The 17,503-nt window shown below is 42.7% G+C and overlaps 2 protein-coding genes across 4 annotated transcripts in view; both read right to left on the minus strand.

Annotated features, from left to right (window-relative positions):
• Window positions 1–16: 16 nt before the first annotated feature.
• LOC147147595 (SWI/SNF-related matrix-associated actin-dependent regulator of chromatin subfamily B member 1) lies at window positions 17–4,965 on the minus strand. The gene is made up of 9 exons (XM_086031886.1): window positions 4,789–4,965; window positions 3,805–3,916; window positions 3,580–3,709; window positions 2,399–2,536; window positions 2,158–2,285; window positions 1,555–1,721; window positions 1,291–1,481; window positions 1,068–1,199; window positions 17–293 (listed from the first exon to the last, which is right to left on the minus strand). Exons 1-9 carry the CDS (start codon window positions 4,939–4,941, stop codon window positions 254–256), a joined length of 1,191 nt encoding a protein of 396 aa, XP_085888012.1. The 5' UTR covers window positions 4,942–4,965; the 3' UTR covers window positions 17–253.
• Window positions 4,966–5,972: 1,007 nt separating this feature from the next.
• Window positions 5,973–17,503, minus strand: part of LOC147147596 (ral guanine nucleotide dissociation stimulator-like) — a 32,308-nt gene continuing 20,777 nt past the window's right edge. For all 3 annotated transcript variants that reach the window (XM_086030925.1, XM_086030924.1, XM_086030923.1), the window contains exons 6-18: window positions 17,268–17,483; window positions 15,846–15,949; window positions 15,681–15,765; window positions 14,926–15,003; window positions 14,747–14,833; window positions 14,469–14,501; window positions 13,941–14,062; window positions 13,769–13,864; window positions 13,073–13,295; window positions 12,912–12,986; window positions 11,499–11,765; window positions 11,281–11,395; window positions 5,973–10,533 (exon numbers count right to left, since the gene is read on the minus strand). In XM_086030925.1, the coding sequence (XP_085887051.1) occupies window positions 10,358–10,533; window positions 11,281–11,395; window positions 11,499–11,765; window positions 12,912–12,986; window positions 13,073–13,295; window positions 13,769–13,864; window positions 13,941–14,062; window positions 14,469–14,501; window positions 14,747–14,833; window positions 14,926–15,003; window positions 15,681–15,765; window positions 15,846–15,949; window positions 17,268–17,483 (1,677 nt within the window). In that variant the 3' untranslated portion in view covers window positions 5,973–10,357. The remainder of the gene's footprint in view (window positions 10,534–11,280; window positions 11,396–11,498; window positions 11,766–12,911; window positions 12,987–13,072; window positions 13,296–13,768; window positions 13,865–13,940; window positions 14,063–14,468; window positions 14,502–14,746; window positions 14,834–14,925; window positions 15,004–15,680; window positions 15,766–15,845; window positions 15,950–17,267; window positions 17,484–17,503) is intronic.

Raw genomic sequence — 17,503 nt, forward strand, 5'->3', positions numbered from 1 at the left:
ATTAATGATGCGTTGATGGGTTTTTTGGGTTTATTTTGTAAGAATCATTCAAATGTACAAAAAGATGACAAATACAACATAAATATATTATCTGACTTCTTGTCCTGTGTGTGTCTGAGAGAGAAGCAAAAAGGGTAATAGGGTGAGCGACCAAGCCCATGTCACACACGTGTACTTCCAGAAGGGGGCGCTCATGAGGGTGGTGGTGGTGGTGGTGGTGATGATGATGATGACGGTATGGTATGGTATTGTTCTACCAGGCCGGTGCGGTGTTGGCAAGTCGCCTCATTCGCCTGAAAGAAAACAAAAATGGTAGCACTTTAGCCATCTGATGGCATTCAGGACTACACTTTCAACCCCCAATCTCAAGTTTTTTTATTACTGTTTTTTACTTGTGTACTTTACTTTTTTAGACAGTTTTTTTTTTTAACATATATTTTTTTAAGCTTTCCACTTATTTTTGAGCCAATTTAACCTTTTTAACACTTCTACTTTGGAAATGTATACATTTATTGTAAACTCTTTTGAATATAAAAATAATTTACATTTTCACACTTACTAACTTTGACTTTTTGCTTTGGCAAAGGTAAATTTTAGGTTTTATACTGTAGTATTAAACTACAAGCAAAAACAACACTTATAGTTTTGTAAATGTTGACATTTTGTAAACGTGTACTTTTGTCAATTAATACTTTTTATAAACGTTCACTTTATGTAAACAATACTTTTTTCAATTTATATATATTTTTTATAAATGTATAACTTATGTACAATTGCAAATTTTAGTTGTTTTTTTTTTTTATTCCTGCATTTTGCAAATTTGTTTAAAACTTTTGTAAAGGTTAAGTTTTTACTTTTTTTGTAAATTGTACCTGTATTTTCACCACACTTGTCCAATATTTTCCCATCTATTCAAACAATTTTTTTAGCAAATATTCACTTTTAAAAGTTTTGCTTCCTTTTTTGCACAATATTACTTTGTACAACTTTTTCAGTTTTCTACTTGTGTACTGTCTGGTTCCCCTGCTCCTTTTTTTTTTTTTTGTTGCTGGCGTGCCGACGCCCACCTGGTGTTTCTGTCCTGGTCCCTGATCTTCTTCTCCATCTCGGCGTCCGTCAGCGTCTCCAGCAGGGGGCACCACTGGTCGGCGTCGCCCGTGTTCCTGATGGCGATCTCCACCGTGGGGAGCGGGTTCTCGCTGCACCCACCGAGGCGACAAAAGTCACGTGACGAGGGGGTGGGGGTGGGGGTGGGGGGGTAGATCGGTCATCCGGCCAGTCCGAGCCTACCTGAAGGCGTACGTCCTCTGGTGCCAGCTGAGCTGCCCCCTGATGCTGTATGCGATGGTGGTGACAAACTCGCCTCCCAGGCCCAGCTCAGAGCACAACTTGAGCGCAAACTTCTCCGGGGAGTTGTCCCTCTCTGACATGTCCCACTCGAACTGGTCCACCAGGGAGATGTTGCCCACGTGGATGTTGAGCTGGGGGAGGCGGCGAGGGAGGCGGCCGTTATGCGAGGAAGGACAACCAAGAACGGCGGGTGGGCGGCGTTACCTTGATGATGACCCTCTGGTCCGTCTGCTCGTCCAGGATGCTGTCGGTGGGGTACGACTCCATCTGCTGGCGGATGGCGGAAGCGATGGCGGGCACGAAGGCCAACGGGTTGAGGTCCAGGTCGTCACACAGGATCTCCGAAAACATCTCGGGAGTCATCAGCTTCTCTGCAAAGCGCCACGGCAACAAATTCCACTTTTAGGATGTCAAGGCGCGCAAACGTGGCTCCGAACCATCATCGTTTAAAAGCCCAACCGCGGTTTGGAACCCTAACTCATACCCTAGACTCACATCTGAAACCAAAACCCTATCTTGAAACTTGATTGAAAAGCCTACTTTGTAATCCCAAGAAATGCTAAAGAAACTTTAGCCTTGAGATCCTACTTTGAAAATTTGGCCCTGGCTTGGTACCCTACTTCTGATCACTAACTTGTGTTTAAATCCCCCACCATAGGTTGAAACTACTACCTACTTTGATGTTCCAATTGAAGTCTGAATCCAAATCCCTAAACCTTGATTGAAACCCTACTTTGAACGCCTAAGCCTTGCTTAATAGTGTCAAAGCGTTTTTTGTGTGCATTTGTCTGCATGCGCGTGACGTGCCGTTCATGTTCCACGTGAAGGCGTCTCGGAGCTTCTGGCCCTCGATTTCCATGTCCAGGCGGATGGGCACCAGCACTTCCGACTGCGTGGCGTTCTCGTGGATCACCGCCGGGTCGTGGTCGTCAAAGCTGAACCACGCACACACACGCATGAGCGGACGCGCGCGCATTAACGCATAAGCATTAGCATGCACACGCATGAGTACATGTGTGTGCACGCACGCACGGTGATGGCGCCTGACCAGAGCGGGAAGGTCCTCTTTTTGTCTCGCCCCAGGCGGCTGCGGTTGATGGTGGTGGAGCAGGGTACGGCGTCGAGGTGGTGGGAGCTGTTGGGCAGTGTAGGCACCCACTGGCTGTTCCTCTTAGCCTTCTGTTCCCTACATGGACATCGGTTACACACACAAACATTTGTAAGCGCGCAGCCCACATGAAGTGATGAACCACTGGGACGCCGCGATTAACCACTAAGCCACACGAGGGCGCGATTTGCTGTCCAAACAAATGCTGCATTCAAAGGCCGATGGAAAGTAGGAAACTTGCGCCCTCAGCAAAAAAAATGCTTACTTACCATTGTAAAAAGCAAAAACTTGAAGGCAACCATACTTTGAAAGCCTAACCCTTATTTCAAAACCTGACACAAGAACGACCCAAACACTGGATTGAAATCTTCATAGTTTGAAAATTTAAGTTGAACTTGAAACCCTAAACAGAGCTTCAAACTCCACCCTACCTTGGAGCTCAAACTCTATCCTAACAGAGGCTTGAAACCCCACTTTGAAACACTACTAAACCAGGCTTGAAACCTAAATTTGAAATCCTAAACCAGGCTTGAAACCCTACTTTGAAAATTTAATCCTGGTTTAAAACCTTAAATGGAAACCCTAGCCCACACTTGAGAACCAACAATGAATCCCAAACTCTGGCTTAAAACCTTCATTTGAAACCCTTATCAAGGCTTGAAACCTTAATTTAAAACACCAACCCAGACTTGAAACCCAACCCTAACACACTTTGAAACCCTACTGACCCTGCTTGGAATCTAGAATTTTAAACCCTAACTCATGCTTGAAACCCTACTATGAAATCTTAACCCTGGCTTGAAACCTTACCTTGAGACCTTCACCCAGGCTTGTAACCTTAATTTGAAACCCTAACCCAGGCATGAAACCTTACTTTCAAACCTTAACCCAGGCTTGAAACCCTACTTTGAAACACGGACCTGGGCTTGAAACCCCAATCGAGACTTGAAACTCTAACCCAGACTCGAAACCCTATTTTGAAACGCTAACCAAGGCTTGAAATTCCAATTAGACAACCGGGCTGGATGGCCAAATTCCAACGGGCAACTGTGGCTTCGAAGGTGTACTTTGAAAAGCGGGAGCTCCGATAGAAACCCTACTGCCGGTGGTGGGCGGCGTACCTGAGGTAGGCGGGCGGCTCGGTGCTGATGGAGACGGCTTTGTACTTGTCGTCGTTGCCGTCCAGGATCTCCTCCACTTCGCAGGCCTTGAGCAGTGTCACACTGGTGGCCAGCTGCGTGTAGCCGTGATCTGAAAGGCGGCAGACGGGCGGCGGGGCCTCGTGATTGGCGGGTGCCCACGCCAAGGCCCCGCCCACTTCCACCTGCCTCCACCATCATACTGACCGTGCGACGACTCCACGATCTTCTTGCGCTCCTCCACCGACGCCAACTTCCTCCACAGGGACGGATAGCGCTTGTACAGCGAACCCCGGAACATGCGCAGGTAGTTGCCCACCTGAACACAATTCAAACTTCATTTGCAAGCCTAAGGCAGTTTTATTTAAAACCCAAACTCTGTCTTGAGCCCCTACTTTGAAACCTTATGACTGCGTTGCAATCCTTTTTTGACACCCCAATCCTTACTTGAAATCCTACGTTGAAATGCTAGTAATTATTTGAAGCCACAGCCCTACAGGCTTGAAACCCTAACCTTGGCTTTTAAGGTTACTTTGAAAATGTACCCCTTCAACTCTTAATGTGCAAACCTAACCTTGTTTAATACCCAACCATGGCGTGAACCACTTTGACGTTTAAACCCTAGCGCTTGTTTAAAGCCCCTAACTTGGAACCATAACCTTGGCCCGAAAATTTGAAGCTTACTAATTTGAGACTCTAACCATTGTTTAAACACAGGCTTAAAAACGCCACTACACACTTGAAACCCAACCTTCAAGGACTGAACCTGGCTTTATCCCCTAACTCAGGATCGACACCCTAATTTGAAGCCCCAACCCTGGCTTGACTCCCTAATTTAAAATCGTTTCCGCATGTTGGCTAAGCGTCTAAATTCATATAAGCTTGCTCAGCTACAACCTTAGCATGCTAACTCATTCAAATCAACATATGCTTCTCCAGAACACAGTAGAAGTCCGAAACACGATATGATCATGTTACATAGAACGGCAGCGCATTAAAAGACGAAAGAAAGTGTCAATATCTATAGAAATAAAGCCCAAAGAGGACGGACGAGTCCTTTTTAAAATACTAACGCTCCCAACTTCGCTTAGCAACTTTAGCATGCGAGCTAACAACCGGCAAGAAGTTGACAATGAAACAAAACTTGCGGTGAAGATTGAGCAGAAAGGGTGTAAGCGTAGACACACCGACCTCCGAGCCGATCATGTAAAAATCCCCATCGTCTTCCAGTTGGAATTTGACAGGTTTTTGCCCAAACGTTTTGCTTAGCGCCATACTGGAATGAAATGGAATAACAAAAGCGGGGTGAATCCACGAATGCGCAAGCGCAAAACTGGCAGACATTTTCGTCGCGCTGTGATGATGACATCACAGAATAGCTAATGAGAGCTCAATTGTTCTAAACTAGTAACTTTGAACTTTCTTTACAGAATGTATTTTTTATTTTTTTTAATGATGACATGTCATTTGAAAACAATATTATTTAATTAATCTTGTTACAAACTTTTATATTCACAAATGTACATTTTCAAAATCAAAACCCAACTTTTGCATGTGGTTGAAAGAGATGGAGATATATTTACGTTCTATAACTGGTTGTAAAAATAAAAAAGCTGTTAAAAGTGTGAAATTGTGTTCCCATTTTAATGTTTTCAATATGTCTTAGTTTTTATTTAGGACCCCTGGCATTTTTTTTTGTTTACCTATTTAAATTTTTTTTCTTCTTTTAATTGGCTGTCTATTTCATTTCCTTTGTCTTCTGTGTGAAGTTATGTCCAAATTGTTAATTAAAAATTGTTAATTAAAAAAAAATGTTCTCAATTTAAAATAAACACAAATTTACATCTTAATTGAAGCATATACGCACTAGTACAATTCAAATTAAATTATTAATACATACACACGGTAATAATGAGTAAATTATAGCGCTGTACTAGAACGTAAACGCGTAGCAAAAGCGGGATCAGTGCGCATGCTCAAAATTGTCGCTTGTCGTGGATATGACGACAAAAATGACAGAGAATTATGCTAAACTATTAGAACATTTTAAATACACACAAAAAGATTAACTAAAGCATACACGAGTTTATAGATCTTCAAGTAAATAGTGATAGATAATTATGCATAAATTATAGCGCTATTGTGGACAGTAACTAATGAGTGACGTTTGTATAACCTACATTTCAGGCCTAATATTCTAATGTTCGTGCTAAGATTTTTCTCACATCTTATTCCACTTTGAATATCAAAATTAAATTGTACATTACAGTATTGATTTCTGAAATGTTTATAAATTAAAAAATGATTTTGGTGCCAATTTTATTGTTGTATTCCAACTCTAAACATCACAGACAAATTGACAGCGTACACTGTACTCTTTTATAAACGGTATGTTTATTCATATGTACATTAATATATTAATCTATAACCAAGAGAGGAGGGAATGTACAATGCCCCAAAAAACTATATACAAATCAATAAATAAACAGTGGGGAACACTTTTTGGATTCTACATTGTTTTTGAGTGCTGTTGGGAGGGGAAATTAGTAAAGGAAGAGACTTAGAAAAGTTTCTCAGTCATTTAGTTCAAATCAGGAGTTGGGTGGGGGGCATCCGAGCACAGCAAAAGGCAACAAACATCAATACAACACACACGCACGCACACACACACACACACACACACTCTCAAAGCACCACAGGAGAGTAATGTCAAGTTGTCCACGCGCCATCACTCACGCACACGCATACACTTCTCGTCACCACAGAAACGCCGGTTGCACAAATACACAATTGGCCTTTTCATCCCAGACACACACACAAGCACACACAGTCTTGTAGTTGTAATTTTGGAATTGAAGGATGACTCTATGGGAAAAGCGTGGAATTCCTGTAGTGCGGATAAAGCAAAATGTACTTCATCCTGCTGCACGTGTGAAAAAAATGGCAGCTGTTTGTCCATGCGTGAAAAAAAAGTAATACAAACTTAAAAAACGAATAAAACTACGACAACTTCAATCGTGATTTTCGCAATTTTAAAAAAAAATTGACACTTGATGTGAAGTGGCAATTCAAGTGGCACTGTCAAAAGTCATTTCGAGTTATTCCGATGTCACGTTAAGTGCCACGTGCAAGTGGCATGTCAAGTGTCTTGTCATGAGCACATATTAAGTAATGTCAGTGGCGCAACATGTTAAGCGATGCACCATGTCATGTATTGTGGTGGAAAAGTGTTGTGTCATGTCAAGTAAAGTTAAGTGACATCAAGTGTCATGTCATGAGATGGCGTAACATATCACGAGACACTTAAAGTGTCATTTGTGACACTAACATGTCAGGAGTCATATCAAGTATTATCATGTCATGAGATAGTGTAGCATAACTAGTGTCACCTATGTAACCATAACATGAAACGTGTCGTGTTAAATGCCACGACAAGTGTCAAATGTCAAGTAATGTACCGTATTATTATGTGAAGTGTCACAAGTGTCGTCATGTCTAGTGCTGTAACATAAAGGTTCATGTCACGCGTCGTCAAGTGCCATGTTTTGACACATCACGTGAAGTAACATGTCAAGTGGTAAGACATGTCGAGTGATGTAACATGTAAAGTGTCATGTGATGTTGGGACACGTCAAGCGACGCGGCATGTCCCGGGAAGTGATACGTCAACAGAGATGGGCATTTTATTAAAAATTGAGCGTCCGTTATTCGTCATCTGTCTGCAGCGTGAGTACCTTTCTGTCGTCCGTCATTTGCCTTTTTTTCGGGGGGTGGGGGGGAATAGTACCAGCCTCTGATTTTAAACAGGCTTCTGTCAGCGAGTCCGTCTGCAAATTTCAGAATCATCCCCCCATTGCCCGATATTTGAACAGAAAGCGTGACTCCCAGTGATTCACTGCGCCATGGACGCCATGAAAGCCTGTTCACAGCCAGGTTGCACACTCAAATCTGTCCCCCTTAACAATAACAACTCACTATTGTTCCTCACTGCACTCGCCGTGAAAAACAGACTAAAGACGGACTACAGACAAAAGACTGATTAAATACTGGACTATGCTTAGTCCGTCTATTTTAAAATTTTACCCGTCATTCGTCAACCGTCAGCAAAACAGGCGTCCGTCATAGGCGGATAGACGGGCCGGTCCGTCACATAGACGGAATGCCCAGCTCTGCACGTCGAGCGACAGGTGGCGTGTCTACTGTCTCGTGATGATGTCATTTCTGCACTGTGTCTAAGGGAGCCAAGCTTCTCGATGCTGCACGTGTGTAACACCTAGTCAGCTGTTCATTCACGACATAGAAGTTAAGCCGGCATGTAAGTTCACAACTTTGTTAAAAAAAAAAAGTTGTTGTTTTTTTTTTTGTTTTGTTTTTTTAAATCCAAAGGTTTGTTCCCGGCGCAAAAGGCAGATCACTTGATTGGCAACTTTTTCCCTGCTCACCACATCCACTAAGACACATTTTGTTGTTGTAGTTGTTGTTCACAGTGCTCGATATGAAGCTCACAGTGACTCCATCACCATTTAGACGTCAAGCGTGTTGCAAATAAATGCAAAAAAAAAAAAAAGACAAAATATGTCGGCAGTGGCAACAGGCAAACGTTTTGTTTTGTGGCAGTGATGACAAAAAAAATAACCTTAGGGTGCTCATGCCATTTTCTCTCAAGTGTTTGGTGCTTTTCCAAAACTTCCCATCATGTTTCGCAGCCTGCGTTATCCACAGGTCAAATTTCAAAGTGGTTCCTTTGTGAGGAGTCAGCAAAACTCAACCGCATCGCTTCCTCCAGTGCTTCAGCATCTTTTCCCCAGACTTCCATTTCATCATTTTAAAAAGTAAACTTTTGCATACAGTGCTCAGCAGAAATGGCTACAACAGATAAAAAGGCAAATTCTTTCAAGAAAAAAATTGTAGGAGATTAAAGTTTTACCTCAATCATCAGGTTTTTTGGCGATGGAAAATAGTGCTTTTTGAGAAAATTTTGAAGTTCCATTTTATTCACGAATAAAGTCATAATCGTAGGAGAATAAACATTTTTTTCCAGAAAAAACACCATAATCTCAAAAAAGGTGTTCTGTTCTCAAGAACGAATTCGTATTCTGGCTAAAAAAAAGCCCAAATCGTATGAGACAAAAGTCATGTTTTTTAGAGAAAAAAAAAAAGTTTTAAGACAATGAGTCGTAATTTTATGAGGGAAAAAAACCATAATCTGGCAACAAAAAAGGAATTATTTTACCAGGTTGGCAATAATTTTTTTGCGGCAAACGCTTTTAGTTATTTTTAAATGTGTGTTTGCAACAATAACGTTATAAAAATAACATTTTCAACAACACAAAATTCCCCCCAAATTTGATAAAAATTGTAATGTTATGAAAAGAAATTTGGAATTAAGAAAAAAAGACAAGTTGTAATCTTACAACACAAAATTAAGGTATTTTTTGGGGGGGTAGTAATTGTATGACAAATATATAATTTTATTAACAAAAAACCTAATCTTACAAGAACATTTTTTCATGAAAAAGTTGTAATGTTATGTAATGTTCTTAATCAAATTAACTTTTTCCATATGAAATAGTAATTGTAACGCAAGATTACGTTTGAAATTTTATTGGGGGAAAAAGTCATAATCTTAAGGCATTAAAGTTTTTGAAAATCAAGGGGGGGGATCACAACTCTACAACCATGAAATGTTTTTTTGGGTATAATTATTAATATTTTGTTTTCTCTTCACAAAGGCCATAACACTCCTTTGGAGCGTGATCAACATCAAAATGATGTTAATTATTTTAATATCGACAAAGGAACATATGAACACCTGCCTTGCCGTCATTTATGCCAAGCACTGAGCCTCCTCAGTAAGTGCAAAGTCATTAGTAAAAAAAAAAAAAAAAAAAAAGACACGATTATCGTCACAACAATTGAGAGCTGAGGCCTGCTAGTGGTCAAAAATTCAAAAACCGTTTGTTCAGAGTTTCCAATCACAGCGGTGGGTGAAATGATGGAACCGCTTGAAGAAAAGATCATTGCCAGCACCATCTTCCAAGCAAAAAAAAAAAAGAAATATATATATTATATATACAAAGCAAATAAAACGGCACAGGTGACTTATATACAGTAGATGTTGTTGGCCCTCCCATCAAGCGTCATTTGACTCATGGTCTGTTTGGCCATGTGTCAACACTGGGCATCCGGAAAAATCCGGATCCTGCCCACGGGACAAGGTCTGCCTGACCATGTGTCAAAACGATGGGCATCCAGAACATCGCCGGGATACTGTAAAAAAAAAAATCCATCTGGTACATCTGGATCCTGCCCACGAGACAATGTCTGTTTTGACGATGTGTCAACACAATGCTTGTTAGGAACATCCTGATCCTACCCATGTGACATCATCTGGTTGATCATGTGTCAACCAGGGCATCCAGAATATCGCCAGGGTTACAAAAGAAAAAAAAAGAAAAAATCCCTCTCGATTATTTGACCATGTGTCAAGACTGAGCATCCGGGACATCTTGAGCCTACTCACGGGACAGTTGTCAGTTTGACCATGTGTCAACACGATGGGTCACAAAGCTGTAAAAAAATTCCAAAGTGCGAATGCGTCCTATCGACGGGACAACGTCGGGATGCTATAAAAAACAGAAAAAAAAATCCGAAGTGTGACCGCTTTTCTGGCTGCCAGATGTAAACAAGAAAGTGACTTGGCCCACAAATTGAGGTCCTGAGCGTGCAGAGGCCAAACTAAGTGCTCCAGGCGGCGCTCTCAGAAAATCCCTTTGGCGATCTTCAGTCCTTTCTGCTTCATGCGGGGCAATGTGGAGCTGGCCACCGTCTTGGCGCGCACGGGCCGCGCCGGCCCGCGCTTCTTCAGCACAAAGTCGTAGTTGGCGCTGGAGTTCATGGCGTAGAAGACGTTGGCGTTGTCGGGGATGCGAAGCTCTGAACACAGACAGACAGGACGGGATGATGTCAGACAATTGCCGCAAGAGAGAGAAGCTGTGTTGTCTGTCACAAACTTGTTCAGGGGGTCGTTGAGAAGGTTGTCAACGTGGCTGTCGAATTGTTCTTAAGGTCGTTGATAGTTACGATTAAGTGTCAAGGTAGTTGTTACGCAAGTTGTCAAGGTAACAGGATTATAATAGTTTTGCATTTTTCATTATAGTTTGATTTTTTTTTTCATTTTAACTTTTTTTTATTCAGTTTGTTTTAATTAAGTTGATTAGTTTGTAATTTTTTAATTTGCTTCATTTTAGTTTAGACTTAATTAGTTTTAGTATTAATTTTCGTTTTATTTAATACATGGAGTATCTGTCAAGAGCAAGATAAAAAAAAAAAGGTACCAAGAATTGTATAATAAAGTAAAGTACAATTGTCAAACTAATGTTTGACCTTCCTTCTTCTAATACCGAAATAAATACATTTCAAATGAACCTCGGAAGCTCATGTATGCTATTAAGCGAAAAAAACTATTAGGATTACAGCTAGTTTTAGTAACAATTCGATGAATAAACTTTAGATGTAGTTATTTGAGTTTTTTTGTGAAAATATTTTCCTTTTCATTTTATTCCATTAACGAAAACATTTTTTTCATTTTTAGCCATTTCATTACTCTTCGTTGAGTCTAAAAATGGTGCAAGGTACTTGTGTGAAATTGTTGTCAAGGTAGTTGTCAATAAACAGCGCTACCTTTGTCTTCTGAAATCTTCTGCACCAGCTCGTAGTCTTCGGTTTTCTCCCTCTCCAGATTGTGTTTGATCATCGCCTTGCGGATGACGGCCGGCGTCTTGTCCTGACTTGTCACCTGCGCCGAAGGACAAACATGGTCAAAAAGGTTTGATGGTGTACTGTCGATTAAAGATGCACAAAAGACAAGAATAGAAACGCCATGAAGGTTGTCTGTTTACCAGGATGCTTTTGTACATGTTTCCGTTCTCCACGTCGAGGCTGACGCGTATGATGCAGCAGTCGTCCACCTGCTGGTTGTAGAGCGGCAGCGACAGCGTGGAGTAGTTGGACACGGCCGACACCGAGCGCTTGTGCGAGCGCGACAGCGACAGCGCCGCCGCCGACGACACCGATGACGACGATGCCGTGCTGGAGCCCGACGCCGAGCCCGAGCTGGAACCCATGCCCGACGTGTCCAGAGACGACAGCGACGTGCACTCCCAGAACTGCAAACGCGCACGTGGCCGTTACCGACAAGGAAACCGTTCGACGGGATGCACGTTTGAAGGAATTCTTTCGTGGGAATCAAAGTAAAATGGAGGAAGTGAAAGTGATGTTTTAAGGCAGAAATGAAAGGGAAAAGTTCTAAGGAGGAACTGGATGTAATTAATATGTTGTCAGGAGAAACTCAAAGTAAAGTTTGAAGGCGAAAGGTAAAATAAATGAAGGTGGAAATGAAAGTCAAATACTTGAGGGTGAATTGAAAGTTAAACATGATTTGAGGAGGGTGAAAGTAAAATTTTCTTCAGAGGTGGAAGTCAGAGTAAACCAGTACAGAAGCAACGTTGTTTGAAGGACAAATACAAAGTGAAATATTTTAAGGTGGAAGTTAAATTCAAATTGTCTTTGGAGGAGGGAGTCCATTTTTTTAATGGAGGAAGTGAGGGGAAAATGTACCAAAGAAATTGTGTCGTCTTTTAAGGAGGAAGTGAAATATTTTTGATTGGAAGTGAAACCAATAGAGTATTTAAAGGGGAGGTCAACCCAAAAATATTTTTTTCAAGAATATGTTCCATGCAAGCCAACTAGTTGAAACAAGGCATTCGGATAAATATTGCGTTTGAGGACTAAGAGTTAAGCCACTCATTTTTAGCCATCTCAGGGGGCGGCCATTTTGTCACGTCTGTCGAAAATGACATCACAACTGCTCAGGGCTCAGGTAATGACCAATCACGCCTGACCTGTTTTCTGAAGCTGAGCCGTGATTGGTCGTTACCTGAGCCCTGAGCAGTTGTGATGTCATTTTCAGTCGACAGACGTGACAAAATGGCCGCCCCCTGAGATGGCTAAAAACGAGTGGCTTAACTCTTATTCCACAAACGCAATATTCATCAGAATGTCGTGTTTCAACTAGTGGGACTGCTGGGAACATATTCTTGAAAAAAATATGTTTGGGTTGATGTCCTGTTTAAGGTGGACATTAATTGTACTAAGGAGGAAGTGAAGGTGCTGCTGCTGTATTTGAAGAAGGAAGTGCAAGGAAAGCAAATGTTCAAAGGTGGAAGTGAAAGTAAAAAGGTCTTTCAAGCAGGACATCAAAAGAATTGAAAGTCAAATGTTTTCGGAAGGAGGTGAGTGGAAGTGCGCAGTACCGTGGAGGTTGTGTCTGCAGCCGAAGCTTCTCTCCCCAGCGCCGAAACAGAAAGTTTCACCGAAGGCGTGGACGTCTAAACCCAAACACAAACTATGATTAGAATGAGTCTAACTGGGAAAAACGAAAAAAACAGTCAAACGCGATCATCGGAAGGCTCACCTTCCTCTCGTGGCCCTCGGGCGAGTCCGAGAGGAAGCTGGCGTTAACGTCCTCCAAGTCGGAGCCGCTGGAGCTGACGGAGGTGACGCTGAGGGCGTCGCCGCTGTCGCCGCCGCTTTGGTACGGTCGAAAGTGGGCGTGGTCAAAGGACTTGGAGTGGGAGCCCACGGCGCCGCCGCTTCCGGCCGCCAAGCAGCTGGAGGAGCCCTCGGCCAACTGACGGCTGCGCGCACAACATACGCAACATCAGGGTTCCCATTCCCGATCCAGGAAGTCGTTCATTTGAAACCATAACTCAAGACTTGAAACCCTAATTTTGCAAAACTAACTGCAGCTTTGAACGCTGGCTTGGAATCTTAATTTGAAACCCTAACTCAAGATTGAAGCCCTAATTTGAAACCCTAACCCTGGTTTATAACCTTGATTCGAAACCCTAACCGTGGCTTCAAATGCTAATTTAAAGCCCTAACCTAATCTTGAAACCCCACTTTTGAAAGCCTAACTGTAGCTTCAGACCCTAATATGTAACCTTTGCTCAATGCCCTACCCAGGCTTGGTAGAACCTTAATTTGAAACCCTAATTTTGGCTTTTATGCTTTGCCTTTGTTGGAACCCTAACGCTAACCCTAATTCCAAACCCTGACATGACAAACCATGCGCAAACAATCCGACGCTAAGATAATAGCGCTGACTCACTCGCTCCATCGTTTCATGATGCCTCCGTTCTTCTTGGCTCGCAGCGTGTTGCTGGCCGACTCTGAGAGCGGCTCGATGTCGCACGACAGCTGGTAGCTGCGAGAAAAGAAAGGAGAATGTCAACGGGGCTCCGGCGGGCCACTTGAACGCAACGACCGCGGCGAGCGGTTACCTCTCGGCCTCGCTGAGCTTCTCGGTGGAGGCGAACCACTCGCGGAAGTGCGCGTCCTGCGTGAAGCTGTAGTTGTTGGACGCCAGCTGCAGCAGTTTGATCTGCGCGATCACTTCGAACTCCTGAAAACGACGGGTGAAAAAAACACGGTAAAAAAACACTTCCGAAAAGTTACGTACAAACGCGTCAATATAGGTAAAAAACAAAAACTGGACCAAACACTTTTGCAAAATAATCTTATTGGGATTCCCTCGAAATTGTGGTGGCGCTTTATTATGCGAGGATTTTTTTCAAGGTCCTTTTTAAAATGACATCATTTAATAATCATTGAGCCCTAGTAAAACCCCCCAAAAAACATTAACAGCAGGTTACGAAAACTTGTCACGTAAAAATGACAACCGCTTGAAAAACAAACACAAAAACAATTCATAACCACATTAAAAAAAACACAGCAACACCACATAACAACTACTTAAAAAAAAACATGAATACATGCATTATGCTAAGCTAAGCGCTAACTGGACGTACCTTTCGTCTCTTCTCAAAGTTGATCAGACCTCCCTGGAAGACAAAAGCAAAAATCTTTCACAAATGATCAACAAAATAAACACCAGCTTTACAGATGCCATTTCCACAAATAATAATAATTAAAAGAGCACTGTATACATCCATATTTTTAGACTGCCATGTGTGCAGAATGTGTGTTGTGCTAATGAAAATGCATTTGATGACATCATATTTCTACACAGTAACAGTGTAAAAACATCATCTTTACAGATGCAATGCTGCAAAAGAGACACACTGACCTCGGTGTAGTCCTTCATGGCCGTGTCCATCATAACCAGGTCTGTCAGGAAAGTGCCCAGGTAAGGAATAGTGCCCTGCATCACTCCCTAAAACAAAACATACACAACACAACACAATGCCAGTGACTGGAGTGGCAAGTTTGTAGTGTTGCCACTAGATGGTGCTGTGCTGTACCGACCAGGTCTCTCTGCTGCTGGTGTCTCCTTTGAGCTCGTTTGGGATTCATCTCCAAAGTGGCAAACTTGGACGTTCCCTCCTGAGGGACAACAACAAAAACACAAAAACATACTCAGCATCCTACGTCCTTCTTTGGCTCTTTATTTTTTATTTTTTGTGTCATCTTTTTACATAGTGCCCTCTAGTGTTCAACATGAGAAAGCACATAACTGCAACGCCTTGTTACAGGCTACATTTGAGTCAAATGTGTTGCAAGACTGTAACAAAAACATGCAGTTGAGTGTTAAAGGTCTCATGGCAATTTATTTTGCACAATTTCATGCATAACATAGGTGAAAATTAGTATGTGACGTTTTAAGTTTAAATGTGGCATCTATGCGGTTTAAAAATATATTTCTGGATTTTATGTGATAGCCACAAATACACATACATTGTGGCGGTGGACTAAGGGGAAAAAATCCCCGGAGGGACCAAGTATAGGTACTTGGTATCAGCGAGTACTCAAATGTTGGTGCTGATAGTTGATGCGAAAGAAAATTTCGTAGTATTGCAACAGGCACGTCACCCACAATGCGTCAGGAGGCCAGCGTGGCCTGCCGGCGGCTGATAGAGCTGGACGACGCCCCAGGGTGTTCCCCAATATTCGGGCCCTTATCTACGCCCGTCAGACGGGTCCGCCAACATGTCACGTTCACGTCACAAGGGATTTCCCGTCACACACAAACTGCACGTACAGTAAGCGTGGCCACGTCTCACCTTCACCAGCAGCTCCCGGCTGAGCGAGTAGTTGTTGTCGTCTGAGAAGATCTCGGAAAGCTCGCGGAAGGTGCGGAAACTCTCACTGTGGATACAAAAGCGGTTGAATAGCGTCTAATCGGACCGAACCGTTAGACATCGGGGGGAGATTGGGTGAGGACGGACCGAGACACTTCCTCCCAGGTCCTCTTCAGGCGGTGGACGGCGTTGCACTGCAGGGCGGAGAGGATGGCTCGCAAGGAGGAGAAGTTCTTCAGGATACGACACTCCTGAAGGCAACAAAAACAAACAAAACACTTCAAATGAGGCTTTGAGGCCAGAGTTAAGGTTTCTAGCCTGGGTTAGGGTTTCAAACAATGATTGGGGCTTTCAAGTTACAGTGAGCCGTTTTAAAGAAGGGTTAGGGATCCACCCCAGGGTTACGGTTTGAAATTTGAGTGAGGTTTTCAAACAAGGGTTTTGTATTAGGATTTCAAGTCTGGGTTAGGGTTTTAAACTTGTGTTTGAACATCGGTCTGCATTTAAAATCAGGTGGTTTTAAACAAGGGTTAGGGTTCCTAATCAAAGTCGGGGTTTCAAAACAAGATTAACGTTTTAAATGTGGTTTATAAACCGGGGTTCATGAAGGGAGTCAAGTTGGGGTTTCAAGTCTGTGTTGGGGATTTAAAGCAGGATTAGGCTTTGAAACCTTTGTCCGGGATTTTAAAGAAGGGCTTCAAATTAGGGTTCAAATCCAAGGTTAGTGTTTCAAGCAAAGGTTAAGCTTTGAAGTTAGGGTTTCAAGCCTGTTCCTGTGCCTCAAAGTTACAGTTTGAATCAGGGTTTTAAAGAAAGGTTAGAGATCCAAACCAGGGTTAAGGTTTGAAATTAGGGTTAGGTTTTCTAAAAAGGGTTTTAAATTAGGGTTTCAAGCCTGGGTTAGGGGTTTAAAGCAAGGTTTCAAATTGGTGTAAGGGTTTCAAAATCTGGGTTTTAAACAAGGGTTATGATGTAGAATTGGAGGGTTTTAAACAAGGGTTGGGTTCTAAGTCAGGTTTAGGGTTTGAAGTTAGGGTTTTAAGGCTGGGTTACGTTTTTAAATTAGTGGTTCTAAATAAGGAATAGGAATTCAAATTGGGGTTCCAAGACAAGGTTAAGGTTTGAAGTTGTAAGGTTTTAAACCTAGGTTAAGGTGTCAAGTTTGGGTTTTAAACAAGGGCTAGGGTTCCAATTAAGGGTTATGGTTTCAAAAAAGAGTTAAGTTTTCAAGTTCGAGTTTTAAATCTGTTAAATAAGAGTTAGGGTTCCTAGCCAGCATGTCAAGTAGGTTTTAAAATTAGGTTTAGGATTTTGAACTAGGATGTTGGACAAGGGTGAAGGCTCCATATCAGGGTCAGGGTTTCAATTCAATTTAGGATTTGAAGTCCGGGTTAGGTTTCCAAACCTGGGCCAGGGGTTTCAATTTCAAGATTCCCCAATTTCAAGATAGGGTTTCAAGGCTGTGGTCGGGGTACTGAACGAGGCTTAGCATTTCACACTAGGGTTTCAAGCCTGAGGCGGGTTGCTTGTGGCGTGAAATGCGCTGGTGAGTGTTTTTGGCGTCCTGACCCGGGCCACGTCGATCCACCTCTCCAGGAGTCGGGCCCGCTGGTTGTGCTTGAGCGCGGCGTTGCCGAGGCTGGTGCTGATCACGCAGTTGGTGACCGAGTTGAACTGGGCCACCGTGGCGCGGATGGTGGGCGCCAGGTGCTCTTTGCCCTTCTTGTCGCGCTGGGACCAGATGCCCCCCAGGCAGTGGTACGGGACCACCTTCTTGAACAGGTCCTGTGCACAAATGCACGCGT

This window comes from Filicampus tigris, chromosome 5 (assembly GCF_054856515.1).
Source record: "Filicampus tigris isolate MCC_2025a chromosome 5, RoL_Ftig_1.0, whole genome shotgun sequence".
NCBI lineage: Eukaryota > Metazoa > Chordata > Actinopteri > Syngnathiformes > Syngnathidae > Filicampus > Filicampus tigris.

Excerpts from the sequence above, each read along its gene's own strand:
- LOC147147595 (XM_086031886.1), bottom strand. The coding sequence starts at position 4,941 with ATGTCTGCCAGTTTTGCGCTTGCGCATTCGTGGATTCACCCCGCTTTT. Across the intron at positions 3,917-4,788 it reads TTTACATGATCGGCTCGGAG|GTGGGCAACTACCTGCGCAT; the intron begins GTCGGTGTGTCT and ends AATTGTGTTCAG. Across the intron at positions 1,722-2,157 it reads CTTCACGTGGAACATGAACG|AGAAGCTGATGACTCCCGAG; the intron begins GCACGTCACGCG and ends GGCGCTTTGCAG.